Below are 19,369 nucleotides of genomic sequence, written 5' to 3'. Positions count from 1 at the left end.
GAATGGCAATGATTATCCTCACAAATTAATTTGATTATCTAGGAATGAGTTCTATTTCTGACACTATAATTACAGGTGAATTAATGGACTATTCTGCAGTTTGTACTCAGCCTCAAGATCATCTCAGCAAAGGAACATTGAGCTATCCTGAGGCACATCAAGTGATTGCAGACACGGGCACACCACAGTATTCTCAAGCAAGAATAACCTCAGCAATGGGAACTCACTATGGCATGCCAAGTGGTTTACGTTCTTCTGGTGGCGTTGTTTATTCTTCTGTGGCAACTCCAATCCCATCCACCTTTGCAATTACTACCCAACCAGGTTCAATATTCAGCACCTCCCTTAGTCTCCACAGCAGTGATACAATGCCTTCACTATCAACATTGCAGCATATTCAGCCAATGCCCAAGTCTTCCAGCTACTTGACAACTACTGATATAGGAGGAGAGATGGGTCCTGGGGTTTCTCTAGGTTTAGATATGACTGGGCTTGTGCCTAATCTGACAACAATTTCAGCCAGATATCCAGATACATCATCAGAGGTCAGCTTTATGCAGGCTGAAGCTGATTACAAGCAAATACATACTATTGACCCTTCAGTGGTTCCCAAACTGTCACCTGTTACTTCACCTGTATCTGAAGAAAACAAACATTTGTTGATGGAGAGGGAAATCCTCGAGTTTGAGAAGATGAAACAAATTCGCTTAGCTGAAGAATTAGAGCGCGAACGACATGAGATCCAGATATTTCGAGAACAAGAAAAACTGATTGTTCAGCGAGAACTTCAGGATCTTCAAACAATGAAGCAACAACTCCTATATCAACAGGAGGAAGAGCGTCAGGCTCAGTTTATGATACAACAAGAAACAATAGCGCAGCAACAGATTCAGCTCGAACAAATACAGCAGCTGCAGCAGCAACTACAACAGCAGCTTGAGGAGCAAAAGATTCGACAGATATATCAGTACACGTATGATCCGTCTGGTTCAGCCTCTCCTCAGACAACAACAGATCAAGCAATGATAGAATCCCAGTACACAACAGCAGAAAATGGTCAGTTCTGGCATGTCCAGGACGCTAGTACAACAGCTTCAGCCATGATGGGACATGATGCATCGCAGACGCAGCCATGGTACTCCGCTCAGTCAGATGGAATTGTGCAGCATGTTCCTCAACCTTGCATGCTCAGCTCAGTATCAGAAATGTCTTTGAAAGACATTGATGTTCGAGAGGCAAGAGCATTGAGAAAGAGGAGTTCTGTGCCTAGGCTGCGTGGTCAATATGGTGACAATCTTGATGGAAATACACAAGAGCCAAGATCATATAAAAAGATAGTTGACAGCGGAGTCCAGACTGATGATGAGGAGGGAACAGAAAGATGCTACACCAGTAGAAGAAGAAGAACAAAAAAGAGTGTGGATAGCAGTGTTCAGACTGATGACGAGGATAATCAGGAGGATTGGGATGTTCCCACTAGAAGGCGAAAGTCTCGTGTGGGGAAATATGCTGATGGTGCAACGGAGATAGATAAAACAAAGCGCTCACATTTTGCAAAACTCTCTAATATCGCGATGCAAACTGTGGCTGAGATTTCTGTTCAAACTGAGCCTGAGGGAATAATAAGGACACCTGCGATAAGGGCTCAAATTGAAACCAAGATTGAAATTGTAAAACACATTTCAGCTCCAGAAAAAACACACATGGGTGAAAGCTTGGGCTGCCAGACAGAAACAGACTCAGATGGACAAAGTCCCCAGTGCTTGAGTCAGAAGATAATTACAGCCATTTCCCCACCAAAAAATGATAAAAAGCGTCCAACACCATTAGAAATAGGTTATTCAAATCATCTCCGAGCAGATTCCTCCTTCCAACTTGCACCCTCCCCACCCAAATCGCCAAAGGTATTGTACTCACCAATCTCACCAATGTCCCCAAACAAAGAATTGGAGACAGTGTTTGTGCCCTATGAGAAATCTCCATCTGTTGACAAAAACTCACAGAAACTAATGGCTCCTGAACCATCAAAAATTCAGCCTCTAAGTCCTCGGACCATCAAGGTGATGCAGCGATCCATGTCTGATCCAAAGCCATTGAGTCCAACAGCAGAAGAAAGCTCTAGGTCACATTTCCAGTATAGCGACAGCTACTCGGTAAGCATTCTGCCACTTAATTGTTCCCAATTGTTTGTAGCATGAAACATTGCTTTTAAACAAGTCGATAGCGGTGAATCTGCTTATGGCACTGTACTTCTGGCAACTATAACAGCAGTGCCTCATAACGCTATTAATAATTCTGTTCGCTATGGCTAACAAATAGATACAAAAGTGTTATGTACTCATCAATTTGTTTCTCCAATTATTCACAGTTTATTCTGCAGCATTAGCTTTATGCAGGGTCCCGATTTAACAGAGGGATTGGAAAATCACAATATAGGTTAAATTTCAAGGGATGTAGCCACTTAAGTTTAAATGTTGGTCCAGAAGGCAAATATCGAACAGCCGTTAGACAAGTTGAAAATGCATTTAAACTATTGTCAAACGTTCCCAAGGCTGAAAGATCCATGGAGGAAATGTTGCTGTGGAACAATCCTAACTCTGTGGCCCAATCTCCATTTCATGTCTTGCTGCATGAGGTGTGTCTGAGAGATGTGACCTTTTTCCTGGTAAATCTGAGTGTCTGGTTATTGGCAGCAGCGCTTGGCGTAAGCCTGAGGAATAAAATCTAAGGTGTTGATTCAATATTGCAGCCTGGATATTTGTCCTTGCACAGATATTAACAACATTAATAGGCACCCTGCAGCATTGTCAGTGAGCTGATCCATGGAAATGTGTTGGGTCTTATCGTGCCAGCTTGGCCATCTCCCGTCACGCTGTCTTCTAACGTCATCTCAATCACAGGCCGTTATTTTCCCTTCTTTAGTTGCCTAGCTCAGACATTTACAGTTTCTAACCGACTGTATTATAATTTCCCCAAACTCCTGGAGTTGGTGCTAAAAGAACCCGTTTGATCTGACGCTGACTTCAGCTTGATCACGCTGTGATTCTGATGGAGACGTTTTTCTATATCAGAGGCACTACAGAAATGCAAGTTATTATTATGTAAGAACTCACTTTCATCAACCCCCCCTCCTCCCCACATCCCTCCACACCTCACCACACCCACCCCACCCTCCCCCTTACACCAGTTTCTGTTTTGCTGAAATCCTGGAAATTATTTCTTCATTCTCTACATTTCTTCGCCTTAGTTTAAGGCCAAACTTATCAAAACAATAAAAATTTCCAAAAGGTCCAACAAATTCATAGAAATAAAATTTCCTGACGTTTGAATTTAAATTATCAAAGCAACATTAATTAAAAAAGGTATATTTTGCAATTTCAAAAATCACAAAGCCCAACACTGGTTCCCCTTTAAGTCTCGACAGGGACCATCTGTTGCACATATTCAACATTACAGGGACGTAGTAGGAAAACTAAAGCTGGTGTCTGTGCCTTGAGTGGTTGTGTCCAAGGCCTGGCCCAGTCTGTGATGACCATGGCTAAGGGCCTCAACATCATGTCCCAGTCAATGAGGGACATGTCCCAGACACAGGTGGGCATTGCAGAGTGTGGTTCAGTCACTGGGCCATCGCTGAGAAAGTCCACACTCTGGTGCAGACAGCGGGGAGTCTCCAGGACTGACAGAGCCAGATGACTCAGAAGCTTCTGGAGCTCATTCCAGCTGCCCCCCTCCCCATCCCAGGGAATCTCCCAGGGCCCAAGGGCACCATCAGGGAGGAGGAAATGCTGGAACCCAATCTGGGGCCTGCCACCAAGGGGACAAAGGTGGTCTCCGGTTCATTTCAATCCTCCTTCCTGACACCAGCGCATCTCATGGGCAGTGGACAGCACAGGTTGGTAGGTTGGCGTGGTGACGCCTGTCACACCGGTAAATCGGCCGGGCCCTCCGGCTCCAAGTCCTCCAGGGGATGTCCACCAAGGGAATCAAAGGCCACAGGACGCGGAGAGCAGTAAGCTGCGTCCACCTCTGTTGTGCATCCTGGGGACACACCTAGACGTAACAGTAGACCACAAAGAACAAGAAGAGTGAGGTTGCACGGAATGGGCACTGGAGGGGGGGTCACTATCCGTAGCTAGGAGGAATGGAAATCTTTCACGGTAAAATGTTCACCATTAATCATGTGAAGCCCCACGTGCCCCTCACCCCAGCACATTGCGTCAGCCTCGATGCAGAGCCCGTACAGAGGGTGGGTGTGACGCGCTGTCAGCAGATAGACAGCAGTCAGACTTTATCAGAAACTGAGCAGCACCAGAGCTTTCCCACAGCGAGTGATCGGCACTCTCCTGCCTTGTAGAGTGACCCACTGACAGTGCCGACACAGGCCCATCACCCTGGGGTGATGCTACACAGACCCTGAGAGGGGGATCAGGGTGGTTGGGAAGGGGGCAGTGTAATGTGCGGGGAGGGGTTGGGGGGATGGGGGAAGGGGGGAAAGTGAGGGAGGGATGGGGGAGATTGAAAGAGGCTGACGGACACAGCCTCGCTCCAGGAGAATTTGGAGACAATGAGGGCCTCCCTCGTCCTTCTGGCATGTTGGACCCTCGCCAAAGTCTGTCCTCCATCCTTCGGCTCCTCCTCGGGCCTGGTCCACCTCCTTCTCCTCTTCCTCCTCAGATGAAGCCGTATGTCCCTCCACCTCCTCCTCTTCCTCCTCATCGTCCTCCAGCGTGTGCAAGTTGTACTGCCCAGTGAAGCAGTTGAGGCTACCTCAGTGAATGTTTATAACACAAAGATAGATAGATTTTTGAACAGTAACAGAATTAAGGGTTATTGTGAGTGGGCGGGTAAGAGGAGCTGAGTCCACAAAAAGATCAGCCATGATCTTATTGAATGGCGGAGCAGGCTCGAGGGGCCAGATGGCCGACTCCTGCTCCCAGTTCTTATTTTGAACCTTTCAATGACAGCAAGGGTGGCAACGTGGACGTCATTGTAACGGGTCTCTGCCTCAGTCTCAGGCCTCAACACCTGTGTCATTAGCGGGTATTCCTTGTCCCCCACAAGTCAACCGTCATCACGAGGTAGTCCTCGAAGACACCATGGATCTCTGAGTGCCCCCGGATGTAGCTGTCATCCAAAGTCACATCCAGATCAGCCATTATCCCAATCCAGAGTCACATCCAGACCAGCTCCTGTCCCAATCCAGAGCCGGATCCAGACCAGCTCCTGTCCCAATCCAGAGCTGGATCCAGACCAGCTACTGTCCCAATCCAGAGCCGGATCCAGACCAGCTACTGTCCCAATCCAGAGCTGGATCCAGATCAGCTCCTGTCCCAATCCAGAGCCGGATCCAGACCAGCTCCTGTCCCAATCCAGAGCCGGATCCAGATCAGCTCCTGTTCCAATCCAGAGCCAGATCCAGATCAGCTCCTGTCCCAATCCAGAGCTGGATCCAGACCAGCTACTGTCCCAATCCAGAGCCGGATCCAGATCAGCTCCTGTTCCAATCCAGAGCCAGATCCAGATCAGCTCCTGTCCCAATCCAGAGTCACATTCAGACCAGCCCCTGTCCCAATCCAGAGCCGGATCCAGATCAGCTCCTGTTCCAATCCAGAACCAGATCCAGATCAGCTCCTGTCCCAATCCAGAGTCACATTCAGACCAGCCCCTGTCCCAATCCAGAGCCGGATCCAGACCAGCTCCTGTCCCAATCCAGAGTCGAATCCAGACCAGTTTTTCATCATCTTAGAAAGCAACAAAATCTATTCACTGTGGTTGCAATTTGTCCATTCCAGTGTTCAGGGCTTTTCAGAAGAACATGACTTGAGTACATTAACCCAGTGTATTTATATTGTTCCCTGTCAGAAACTTTACCAAATTCAGATAATTTCTGAAGGAACAATCAGCAACACGTTGCAAAGAATTCCACTTTGAATAATATGAACATTTATATTGAGCTTTGATTGGCTGTTCTCCACAGCTTTATTTCCATTGTTGAAGCAGCTGAGAAACTATTGTATTCCCACATTGGGGTGGAATTGGAGATCAGCAGAAACACATTTCATTCACAATTCTTTGATCGGTGGTTTTGTAAAGTGATGGTTCTTCCTGGGAATAATAATTGCAAAATTTATTCCAGTATTTATCTAACCTGTATTAATGTTCCTCACAATCTTCAAACTCTTTCTTCCACCTGCCCTCTTCTTGTGGACTAGTGTTCCATCAATGGGTAGCTGCAGATCTGTCCATGCGGAGATGGACCACATATAACTCAGCATCATTTTCATTTTGTTTCTGAATCCGATCTTATTTGATGGCATCCATCATGTCAGCTGTTAATTCTATCATTATGGCCTGAGGTTTATCGGTTGTGTATTACCTCGGGGAAGGAGACTGTATGTCATGGATTTGTTTTGTATCTCCTTGTTGATCCTTCTCCCGGCTTCCCAAGTTTCACAGAAATACCTTGGATGTTTTTTCTTTATTCTTTCATGGGATATGGGGATTGCTGGCAAGGCCAGCATTTACTGTCCATCCCTAATTGCCCCTGAACTGCGTGTCTCGCTCGGCCATTTCCGGAGTAGTTAAGAGTCAACAACATTGCTGTGGGTCTGGAGTCACATGTAGGTCAGGCCGGGTCAGGACGGCAGATTTACTTCCCTACAGCTGGGTTTTTATGATAATCAATTCCATAAACATGGTCACCATTACTGTGAGAAATCTTACAACACCAGGTTAAAGTTTGTTTCAAATCACTAGCTTTCCGGAGCACTGCTCCTTCCTCAGGTGAATGAAGAGGTAGATTGCAGAAACATCGATATAGACAGAGTCAAAGATGCAAGACGATACTCTGAATGCGAACATTTGCAGGTAATTAAGTCTTTACAGATCCAGAGATAGGGGTAACCCCAGGTTAAAGAGGTGTGAATTGTCTCAAGCCAGGACAGTTGGTAGGATTTCGCAAGCCCAGGCCAGATGGTGGGGGATGAATGTAATGGGACATGAATCCAAGGTCCTGGTTGAGGCCGTACTTCCAGTCGGGGAACACTTCAGCAGTCGAGGGCATTCAGCCTCTGATCTCCGGGTAAGCGTTCTCCAAGGCGGACTTCAGGACGCGCGACAACGCAGAATCGCCGAGCAGAAACTTATTAGCAAGTTCCACACACATGAGTAAAGCCTCAACCGGGACCTGGGATTCATGTCGCATTACATTCATCCCCCAGTATCTGGCCTGGGTTTGCTAAATCCTACCAACTGTCCTGGCTCGAGACAATTCACACCTCTTTAACCTGGGGTTACCCCTCCCTCTGGATCTGTAAAGACTTAATTACAAACAAAAACAAACAAAGAACAAAGAAATGTACAGCACAGGAACAGGCCCTTTGGCCCTCCAAGCCCGTGCCGACCATGCTGCCCGACTAAACTACGATCTTCTACACTTCCTGGGTCCGTATCCCTCTATTCACATCCTATTCATGTATTTGTCAAGATGCCCCTTAAATGTCACTATCGTCCCTGCTTCCACCACCTCCTCCGGTAGCGAGTTCCAGGCACCCACTACCCTCTGTGTAAAAAAACTTGCCTCGCACATCTACTCTAAACCTTGCCCCTCGCACCTGAAACCTATGCCTCCTAGTAATTGACCCCTCTACCCTGGGGAAAAGCCTCTGACTATCCACTCTGTCTATGCCCCTCATAATTTTGTAGACCTCTATCAGGTCGCCCCACAACCTCCATCGCTCCAGTGAGAACTAACTGAGTTTATTCAACCGCTCCTCATAGCTAATGCCCTCCGTACCAGGCAACATCCTGGTAAATCTCTTCTGCACCCTCTCTAAAGCCTCCATATCCTTCTGGTAGTGTGGCGACCAGAATTGAACACTATATTCCAAGTGTGGCCTAACTAAGGTTCTATACAGCTGCAACATGACTTGCCAATTCTTATACTTAATGCCCCGGCCAATGAAGGCAAGCATGCCGTATGCCTTCTTGACTACCTTCTCCAACTGTGCCCCTTTCAGTGACCTGTGGACCTGTACACCTAGATCTCTATGACTTTCAATACTCTTGAGGGTTCTACCATTCACTGTATATTCCCTACCTGCATTAGACCTTCCAAAATGCATTACCTCACATTTGTCTGGATTAAACTCCATCTGCCATCTCTCCGCCCAAGTCTCCAAACAATCTAAATCCTGCTGTATCCTCTGACAGTCCTAATCGCTATCCGCAATTCCACCAACCTTTGTGTCGTCTGCAAACTTACTAATCAGACCAGTTACATTTTCCTCCAAATCATTTATATATACTACAAACAGCAAAGGTCCCAGCACTGATCCCTGCGGAACACCACTAGTCACAGGCCTCCAATTAGAAAAGCATCCTTCCATTGCTACTCTCTGCCTTCTATGTTCTGTCTCCAGCTTGCCAGCTCACCCCTGATCCCGTGTGACTTCACCTTTTGTACTAGTCTACCATGAGGGACCTTGTCAAAGGCCTTACTGAAGTCCATATAGACAACATCCACTGCCCTACCTGCATCAATCATCTTTGCGACCTCTTCGAAAAACTCTATCAAGTTAGTGAGACACGACCTCCCCTTCACAAAACCATGCTGCCTCTCACTAATACGCCCATTTGCTTCCAAATGGGAGTAGATCCTGTCTCGAAGAATTCTCTCCAGTAATTTCCCAACCACTGACGTAAGGCTCACCGGTCTGTAGTTCCCGGGATTATCCTTGCTACCCTTCTTAAACAGAGGAACAACATTGGCTATTCTCCAGTCCTCCGGGACATCACCTGAAGACAGTGAAGATCCAAAGATTTCTGTCAAGGCCTCAGCAATTTCCTCTCTAGCCTCCTTCAGTATTCTTGGGTAGATCCCATCAGGTCCGGGGGACTTATCTACCTTAATATTTTTCAAGACGCCCAACACCTCGTCTTTTGGGATCTCAATGTGACCCAGGCTATCTACACACCCTTCTCCCGACTCAACATCTACCAATTCCTTCTCTTTGGTAAATACTGATGCAAAGTATTCATTTAGTACCTCGCCATTTCATCTGGCTCCACACATAGATTCCCTTGCCTATCCTTCAGTGAGTCAACCCTTTCCCTGGCTACCCTCTTGCTTTTTATGTATGTGTAAAAAGCCTTGGGATTTTCCATAACCCTATTTGCCAATGACTTTTTGTGACCCCTTCTAGCCCTCCTGACTCCTTGCTTAAGTTCCTTCCTACTTTCCTTATATTCCACACAGGCTTCGGCTGTTCCCAGCCTTTTAGCCCTGACAAATGCCTCCTTTTTCTTTTTGACGAGGCCTACAATATCTCTCGTTATCCAAGGTTCCCGAAAATTGCCGGATTTATCTTTCTTCCTGACAGGAACATGCCGGTCCTGAATTCCTTTCAACTGACACTTGAAAGCCTCCCACATATCAGATGTTGATTTACCCTCAAACAGCCGCCCCCAATCTAGGTTCTTCAGTTCCCGCCTAATATTGTTATAATTAGCCTTCCCCCAATTTAGCACATTCACCCTAGGACCACTCTTATCCTTGTCCACCAGCACTTTAAAACTTACTGAATTGTGGTCACTGTTCCAGAAATGCTCCCCTCCTGAAACTTCTACCACCTGGCAGGGCTTATTCCCCAATACCAGGTCCAGTACAGCCCCTTCCCTAGTTGGACTGTCTACATATTGTTTTAAGAAGCCCTCCTGGATGCTCCTTACAAACTTTGCCCCGTCTAAGCCCCTGGCACTAAGTGAGTCCCAGTCAATATTGGGGAAGTTGAAGTCTCCCATCACCACAACCCTGTTGTTTTTACGCTTTTCCAAAATCTGGCTACCTATCTGCTCCTCTATCTCCCGCTGGCTGTTGCGAGGCCTGTAGTAAACCCCCAACATTGTGACTGCACCCTTCTTATTCCTGATCTCTACCCATATAGCCTCACTGCCCTCTGAGGTGTCCTCCCGCAGTACAGCTGTGATATTCTCCCGAACCAGTAGCGCAACTCCGCCACCCCTTTTACACCCCCCTCTATCCTGCCTGAAACATCTAAATCCTGGAACGTTTAGCTGCCAATCCTGCCCTTCCCTCAACCAGGTCTCTGTAATGGCAACAACATCATAGTTCCAAGTACTAATCCAAGCTCTAAGTTCATCTGCCTTATCCGTAATACTTCTTGCATTAAAACATATGCACTTCAGGCCACCAGACCCGCTCTGTTCAGCAACATCACCCTGTCTGCTCTGCCTCAAAGCCATACTGGCCCTATTCCCTAGTTCCCCCTCAATGCTCTCACCTTCTGGCCTGTTGCTCCCGTGCCCACCCCCCTGCCATATTAGTTTAAACCCTCCCATGTGAGACTACCAAACCTCGTGGCCAGGATATTTATGCCTCTCCAGTTTAGATGCAACCCATCCTTATATAGGTCACACCTGCCCCGGAAGAGCTCCCTGTGTACAGATAACGGAAACCCTCCCTCCTACCCTCCCTGGAAACCCTCCCTGGAACTCGCTACCAGAGGAGGTGGTGGAAGCAGGGACGATAGTGACATTTAAGGGGCATCTTGACAAATACATGAATAGGATGGGAATAGAGGGATACGGACCCAGGAAGTGTAGAAGATTGTAGTTTAGTCGGGCAGCATGGTCAGCATGGGCTTGGAGGGCCGAAGGGCCTGTTCCTGTGCTGTACATTTCTTTGTTCTTTGTTCTTTGTACACCAGCTGTTTAGCCACGTGTTTAGCTGCTCTATCTTCCTATTTCTAGCCTCACTGTCTTTTAACTTTCTGCCTAGCTCCCTGAACTCCTGCTGCAGGACCCCATGCCCCTTCCTGCCTATGTCATTAGTACCAATATGTACTACGACCTCTGCCTGTTTGCCCACCCCCTTCAGGATGCCCTCTACCCGTTCGGAGACATCCTGGACCCTGGTACCAGGGAGGCAACATACCATCCTGGAGTCTCTTTCATGTCTACAGAAGCACCTATCTGTGCCCCTGACTATAGAGTCCCCTATGACTATTGCTCTTCTGCGCTTTGACCCTCCCTTCTGAACATCAGAGCCAGCCGTGGTGCCACTGCTCTGGCTGCTGCTGTTTTCCCCTGATCGGCTATCCCCCCCAACAGTATCCAAAGGGGTATACCTGTTCGAGAGGGGGACAACCACAGGGTATTCCTGCACTGACTGCCTGCCCTTTCTGGTGGTCACCTTGGGTGTGGTCACCCATTTCTATGCCTGCACCTTGGGTGTGACCACATTTATATACCTGCTATCTATGACGCTTTCTTCCACCTCATGCTCCTAACTGCATCCAACTGCCGCTCCAATCGAACCATGCGGTCTGTGAGGAGCTCCAGTTGGGTGCACTTTCTACAGATGAAGCCATCCGGGATGCTGGAAGCCTCCCGGACCTGCCACATCTCACAGTCAGAGCACTGCACCCCTCTAATTGACATTGCGTCAATTAATTAGTAAATTAAATTTAAAAGTGTTTTTTTTTAAGTTACTGTTAACTATATGTTTCCTAGCACTAGATTTCTACTATAAATACGCAAATGCTCGCATTCAAAGTATCGTCTTGCATCTTTGACTCTGTCTATATATACGTTTCTGGAACTTTCCTCTTCATTCACCTGAGGAAGGAGCAGCGCTCCGAAAACTAGTGACATCGAAACAAACCTGTTGGACTTTAACCTGGTGTTGTAAGACTTCGTACTGTGCTCACCCCAGTCCAACGCCGGCATCTCCACATCACCATTACTGTGATGAGCTTTTAATTCCAGAATTTTTAACTGAATTTAAATTCCACCAGCCGTGGTAGTGGGATTTGAACCCATGAACCCAGAGCATTAGCCTGGGTCTCTGGATTATTTGTCCAGTGAAATTACCACTAAACTGCCTTCTCCCATGATGACACGGAAACAGTTCAATCATCCCCGACCACCAGCAGGATCCTCCATCTCGACGGCAAATTCGCGTTCGGCGACGGGCCGGAGAATCAGGGGCGGCGCCGCAGCCACGATGCGCCGCCCCCTCCAAAGCGGCATACTCGCCACGTATCACCGGCCTCAGGCCATTGTCCGCCCCCAACCGGCCAGGTTCCCGATGGCGTGGGACACATCTGGTCTCAGCATGACGGCTGCGGACTCAATCCAGCACCACCACAGTCGGGGGAGGGTCGGTCCACGGGCAGGGGGGGATATATTTGTGGCTGGGGGCACTGTTGGGGGTTGGTCCAGGGCGCGTGAGCCGGCCAAAGGGGGGCACTAAGTCATGGGTCATGAAGCACGGCGCGGCCACCGCCGTGCACATGCGTGGCCACAGCCGTGCACATGTGTGGCCACGGACCTGACAGTTCTCTGGGGAGTATCGGCAGCTAGAACCGGGTGCTCTTCGCTGCCTTCCTGCTAGCCCCCAGCAAAACGGGGAATCGGTGGACGTTATACGCCAGCTGGGGACACAGTCTCCAAATCGGAGAATGCAGTAGTTCCCGTTGATCTCTCCATTGTCTCACTCAGTCTCTTCAGAAACGCACTTTCCCAGAATTGATTAAATTCACTTCTTTATTTTCGTTCATTTTTTTCTTTAAATTTAATGTCCCCAATTATTTATTTTTTCTAATTAAGGGGCAATTTAGTGTGACCAATCCACCTAACCTGCACATCTTTGGGTTGTGGGGGTGAAACCCACGCAGACACGGGGAGAATGTGCAAACTCCACACGGACAGTGACCCAGGCCGGAATTCAAACCCGGGTCCTCAGAGACACAGTCCCAGTGCTAACCACTGCGCCGCCGTGCTGCCACTTTATTTTGTTTCTTAGGATTTAAAATAGACTTACCCAATCCTTAGCTACTGACACTTTTCTTTTACAACCTGTATAAGTCTCCTTTGAACCATATCAACCTGTTCACTTTACTGCTGTTATTGTCTTTTGTAAACATCTGTTTGAAGTCCTTCTAGACACACTACCATATCAAATCCACTTCTTATTGTCTGTTTAGATTATCATAATCACTTTATCTCTTACTTCAATTGCCATTCACACATCTTCAGCAGTTTTTGAAAAAATTACAAGAATATTATATCAACAGAAAATATAAAACAATTTCATGGTTTGCCTGACACGATGGATTGAAATTCAAGAAAGGCAAACAGACCGTCTGCATTATGTTGCTTCACTTAGAGGGTGCTTGAACTGACTGAGTAAGAATACATTGGCAGAAGATGACTTGGCAAAATCTAGAGGAAGCTTGTGGGTTATTAATAACAGTGAAAAGTATGGCACTTTCTGAATTTTGGAACTGGCACCTGGATTGCAGAGATCTCTGCTGTTCTGTTTGGACTGTCACTGACATAGGAGAGAGATGTTGCAGAAAAATGCCACGATGGAAGCCAAGGGAACCCCAATTTCTGGTTTGGTGAATGATGAGCGATTGAATAGTCAGGCCAGGGGCAAGGTGGAGTAAAGATGGATCTCCAGCAAGTGGAGTCATTGGGAGAGCGTTGGGAAATGACAGTGGGGTTGGCTGTAGAGACATCAGACAATTCATTGGGCTGGCAATTTACAACATGAGAAAAAGACTCAAGCTCCCCTAAGCAGTTGCTGAAAATTTTAACATGCATAAAATATTATGTTAAAAAGCTAAATAGTTCTTGAAAGGGATTACTGCACTTCTGGATTTTTAGCATAATTGTTTTAAACTCCTGTAACTTTCCTAACATTACATAAATAGTACTTATAGCAGGCACTATACTGTGGCATTTTTTTCTTTCCACAATGAATTATGGAGTGATAAACTCATTTCTATATATAGTACATTTTATAAAACAGTAACATTTTCAGCCACATATTCTGATGTGGCTATTTACAGTAACTCATTTATCCACCAAAAGGAAATGTTACTTTTTATTCTGACAATTCTTAAAGGAAACATGTTTTATATTATTTCCTGTCAAGATTGATATAGTTCTGTTCAGTCTTAAATTTTGTCACATTTATTCAGAATGAAGAGTGGACTATTTTAGATTTATTTTAATTATTGATAATACTCAAGATTTGTTTTCATAAGCAGAGGAATGAATTAATCATCAAAGAGACACAAATGGTTGATATCATCAAAGTCAACAAAGTACTTCTTGCACCTTTCATCTTAAACAAAATCCTATTTACTTTCATGGAACTGGAACAGATTAGAGAAATCATTGAATGAAAGCAGTAATTGTGGAATTAGGAATAGGAATTTCAGTGGAATTTTACTGAAATACTGTAAATATTGAGACACCAATAAATATGTGAGGCTATGCTTTAAGCCATGAATTATTTTGAGGTACAAAGCTATTTTTATTAATTGGTCAGAAATTATTTAGTTTGCAGAAGGAATGACGTAAAGCTGAATATTCATAATGGATGGTTAGAATATCTTTGTGCTGAGTCATTGAGTGGCACAATAGGAGTTTGTGCCGATTATCCAACACACGCTGACTCCCAGCTGTCTTCAGGCTATCTGAAAGCAGCACTCCGCATCATCTCAGTCCAGAGGCAGACAACCTGAAATAAGGAGAAAGTAGGAAACCCGGGAGGGAGAACAAAAGATCTAAATAATGAAAAGCAACTGAAACTTTTTATCGTTGTTGTATTGTTTTCCCTCAGATGGTAAGGTTGGTGTTTATGTGATGTTACTTGTGTGGTCAGAGAATAAATAGACATGTTTTTTTTTAAAACTATTTTCCAGTACAAAACAAACGTAATGTAAATAATTATAAATTTACTTGTTATAATTATATGTCTCTTAAAATGTTGTATTTCTCTTTGGTAGAATGGAGAAGCAGATGTGATACTTTAGACTGGCTTAAGATCATTAAAGCTCTGGAAATATTTAATTATTTATTCTGACCAAACCAATTACAGAAAGTGTTGCATTAAAGTGAGAGTGTACAGTACTACTGTGTGAAACTGAAGCTGCTCAGGTACACTGTTATACAAACTACACATACTCTGTGCCATTTGTCAGGAGAGTCTTTACGAAGTGAGGCATTATGTGCTTCCACATTACATTTAGCGATTCCACGGGATTGTAACAGGAAAAAGGCATGTTTCATCATTATCAGCTCTTGTCCTTTATCACAAAATCTTTACAATACAGAATTAGGCCATTCAGCCTATCAAGTCTGTGCTGGCTCTCCAAAAGAGCAGTCTTACTCGTCCCACTCCCCCGTCTTATCCCCATAACCTTGAACATTTAAAATTTTTTTAGATAAAATCCAATTCCCTTTTGAATACCTGCCTCCAACACCCTCTCAGGAAGTTCATTCCAGACTCCCACCTAACCTGCACACCCTGGACACAGATGGCCAATCCACCTAACCTGCACGTCTTTGGACTGTGGGAGGAAACCAGAGCACCAGAACACCTCTGCTGTTTGTGATTTTCATTAATGACTTGGATGAGGGAGTTGAAGGGTGGGTCAGTAAATTTGCAGATGATACGAAGATTGGTGGAGTTGTGGATAGTAAGGAGGGCTGTTGTCGGCTGCAAAGAGACATAGATAGGATGCAGAGCTGGGCTGAGAAGTGGCAGATGGAGTTTAACCCTGAAAAGTGTGAGGTTGTCCATTTTGGAAGGACAAATATGAATGCGGAATACAGGGTTAACGGTAGAGTTCTTGGCAATGTGGAGGAGCAGAGAGATCTTGGGGTCTATGTTCATACATCTTTGAAAGTTGCCACTCAAGTGGATAGAGCTGTGAAGAAGGCCTATGGTGTGCTCGCGTTCATTAACAGAGGGATTGAATTTAAGAGCCGTGAGGTGATGATGCAGCTGTACAAAACTTTGGTAAGGCCACATTTGGAGTACTGTGTACAGTTCTGGTCGCCTCATTTTAGGAAGGATGTGGAAGCTTTGGAAAAGGTGCAAAGAAGATTTACCAGGATGTTGCCTGGAATGGAGAGTAGGTCTTACGAGGAAAGGTTGAGGGTGCTAGGCCTTTTCTCATTAGAACGGAGAAGGATGAGGGGCGACTTGATAGAGGTTTATAAGATGATCAGGGGAATAGATAGAGTAGACAGTCAGAGACTTTTTCCCCGGGTGGAACAAACCATTACAAGGGGACATAAATTTAAGGTGAAAGGTGGAAGATATAGGAGGGATATCAGAGGTAGGTTCTTTACCCAGAGAGTAGTGGGGGCATGGAATGCACTGCCTGTGGAAGTAGTTGAGTCGGAAACATTAGGGACCTTCAAGCAGCTATTGGATAGGTACATGGATTACGGTTAAATGATATAGTGTAGATTTATTTGTTCTCAAGGGCAGCACGGTAGCATTGTGGATAGCACAATTGCTTCACAGCTCCAGGGTCCCAGGTTCGATTCCGGCTTGGGTCACTGACTGTGCGGAGTCTGCACGTCCTCCCCGTGTCTGCGTGGGTTTCCTCCGGGTGCTCCGGTTTCCTCCCACAATCCAAAGATGTGCAGGTTAGGTGAATTGGCCAATGATAAATTGCCCTTAATGTCCAAATTGCCCTTGGTGTTGGGTGAAGGTGTTGAGTTTGGGTAGGGTGCTCTTTCCAAGAGCCGGTGCAGACTCAAAGGGCCGAATGGCCTCCTTCTGCACTGTAAATTCAATGATAATCTATGATTAATCTAGGACAAAGGTTCGGCACAACATCGTGGGCCGAAGGGCCTGTTCTGTGCTGTATTTTCTATGTTCTATGTTCTATGTTCACCCGGAGGAAACCCACGCAGACACTGGGAGAAAGCGAAAATTCCACACACAGACAGTGACCCGAGGCCGGAATCAAACCTTGGTCCCTGGTGATGTGAGGCAGCAGCGCGAACCACTGTGTTACTGTTATGCCTGTGTCATTTTGTTGCTCAAAAATGATTTAGTCTGAAAGATGACACTATTTGTAGTGCTATTGAGAACAGCAAAGATTCCCTGATAATGTTCATATTGCAAATTTAGTACGATCTGACCCAGGGATTAATAATCACACAGTCGGTAGCTCTCCAAGAACGGTTTACTGAGGAATCCAAGCCATTTCATACTACCTTCAATAATAAATGATCCCCCAGCTTAGTGAAGAATTGGAAGGCAAGTAAACAATATTGTCGACTGTGTTATTGACGAACAAAGCCTTGACACAATGTCGGTGGTAAGGGAGACATTCATTTCTCTGCCTTATTCGTACTAGTGTTCAATATTTTTAATGAGAAATGTTGAAAATAACTGACAATTATCTGCCAGTGGCAAAATATATGGGACTGGGGGCGGCACGGTGGTGCAGTGGTTAGCACTGCTGCCTCACAGCGCTGAGGTCCCAGGTTCGATCCCGGCTCTGGGTGATTCTCCGTGTGGTGTTCTCACATTCTCCTCGTGTCAGCGTGGGCCTCACCCCCACAAACCCAAAGATGTGCAAATTAGGTGGATTGGCCACTCTAAATTACCCCTTAATGGAAAAGATAATTGGGTACTCTAAATTTATTTTTAAGAATTGTGTATTGTTATGAACCCAAGATGGGAAAACATATTCACTGACATCAATCTTGGAATTTGTTTGTCCAGCACTAGTTGTAGGAATGGGCAACTGTGAAGTTTCAATTTTAAGTCTAATACTGACTGGACATCAATGATATTGTGTTTTTGTGTTTGGGATGTGGATCGGGTTTTACAGGAGGAAAAATGTGTGTGGTGTTTTTCTACCAAAGTAACCACAGTGTTGTAGTAGATACAAGAAGACATTGTGACTAATGTTGTCTTTATGCATAAAAGGAGTAAATTCATTTTATTTTCATCTTGAAAAATATTAAGGTAGATAAGTCCCCAGAGCCTGATGGGATCTACCCCAGAATACTGAAGGAGGCTAGAGAGGAAATTGCTGAGGCCTTGACAGAAATCTTTGGATCCTCATTGTCTCCAAGTGATGTTCCGGAGGACTGGAGAATAGCCAATGTTGTTCCTCTGTTTAAGAAGGGTAGCAAGGATAATCCAGGGAACTACAGGCCGGTGAGCCTTACTTCAGTGGTAGGGAAATTACTGGAGAGAATTCTTCGAGCCAGGATCTACTCCCATTTGGAAGCAAATGGACGTATTAGTGAGAGGCAGCATGGTTTTGTGAAGGGGAGGTCGTGTCTCACTAACTTGATAGAGTTTTTCGAAGAGGTCACAAAGCTGATTGATGCAGGTAGGGCAGTGGATGTTGTCTATATGGACTTCAGTAAGGCCTTTGACAAGGTCCCTCATGGTAGACTGGTACAAAAGGTGAAGTCACACGGGATCAGGGGTGAACTGGCAAGGTGGATACAGAACTGGCTAGGTCATAGAAGGCAGAGAGTAGCAATGGAAGGGTGCTTTTCTAATTGGAGGGCTGTGACTAGTGGTGTTCTGCAGGGATCAGTGCTGGGACCTTTGCTCTTTGTAGTATACATAAATGATTTGGATGAAAATGTAACTGGTCTGATTAGTAAGTTTGCAGACGACACAAAGGTTGGTGGAATTGCAGATAGCGATGAGGACTGTCAGAGGATACAGCATGATTTAGATCGTTTGGGAACTTGGGCGGACAGATGGCAGATGGAGTTTAATCCGGACAAATGTGCGGTAGTGCATTTTGGAAGGTCTAATGCAGGTAGGGAATATACAGTGAATGGTAGAACCCTCAAGAGTATTGAAAGTCAGAGAGATCTAGGTGTACAAGTCCACAGATCACTGAAAGGAGATGGTAGTCAAGAAGGCATACGGCATGCTTGCCTTCATTGGCCGGGGCATTGAGTATAAGAATTGGCAAGTCATGTTGCAGCTGTGAACCTTAGTTAGGCCACACTTGGAGTATAGTGTTCAATTCTGGTCGCCACACTCCCAGAAGGATGTGGAGGCTTTAGAGAGGGTGCAGAAGAAATTTACCAGGATGTTGCCTGGTATGGAGGGCATTAGCTATGAGGAGCGGTTAAATAAACTCAGTTAGTTCTCACTGGAATGACGGAGGTTGAGGGGCGACCTGATAGAGGTCTGCAAAATTATGAGGGGCATAGACAGAGTGGATAGTCAGAGGCTTTTCCCCAGGGTAGAGGGGTCAATTACTAGGGGGCATAGGTTTAAGGTACGAGGGCAAAGTTTAGAGTAGATGTACGAGGCAAGTTTTTTACACAGAGGGTAGTGGGTGCCTGGAACTCGCTACCGGAGGAGGTGGTGGAAGCAGGGACGATAGTGACATTTAAGGGGCATCTTGACAAATACATGAATAGGATGGGAATAGAGGGATACGGACCCAGGAAGTGTAGAAGATTGTAGTTTAGTCGGGCAGCATGGTCGGCACTGGCTTGGAGGGCCGAAGGGCCTGTTCCTGTGCTGTACTTTTCTTTGTTCTTT

At 45.8% G+C, this 19,369-nt stretch overlaps 1 protein-coding gene across 7 annotated transcripts in view; it reads left to right on the top strand.

Annotated features, from left to right (window-relative positions):
- Nucleotides 1-19,369, top strand: part of pcloa (piccolo presynaptic cytomatrix protein a) — a 633,232-nt gene that overhangs the window by 295,440 nt on the left and 318,423 nt on the right. For 6 of the 7 annotated variants that reach the window (XR_011934010.1, XM_072470933.1, XM_072470932.1 and 3 more), the window contains exon 6: nucleotides 76-2,153. Coding sequence is in view for 6 of the 7 variants with exons in the window: in XM_072470933.1 (XP_072327034.1) it covers nucleotides 76-2,153 (2,078 nt within the window). In the remaining variant the exon portion in view is untranslated. The remainder of the gene's footprint in view (nucleotides 1-75; nucleotides 2,154-19,369) is intronic. The other variant, XM_072470931.1, reaches the window with a different exon arrangement.

This window comes from Scyliorhinus torazame, chromosome 13 (assembly GCF_047496885.1).
Source record: "Scyliorhinus torazame isolate Kashiwa2021f chromosome 13, sScyTor2.1, whole genome shotgun sequence".
Lineage (NCBI taxonomy): Eukaryota > Metazoa > Chordata > Chondrichthyes > Carcharhiniformes > Scyliorhinidae > Scyliorhinus > Scyliorhinus torazame.
Note: the sequence above shows the minus strand (reverse complement) of the source record. Positions and strands in the feature narration are given on the sequence as shown.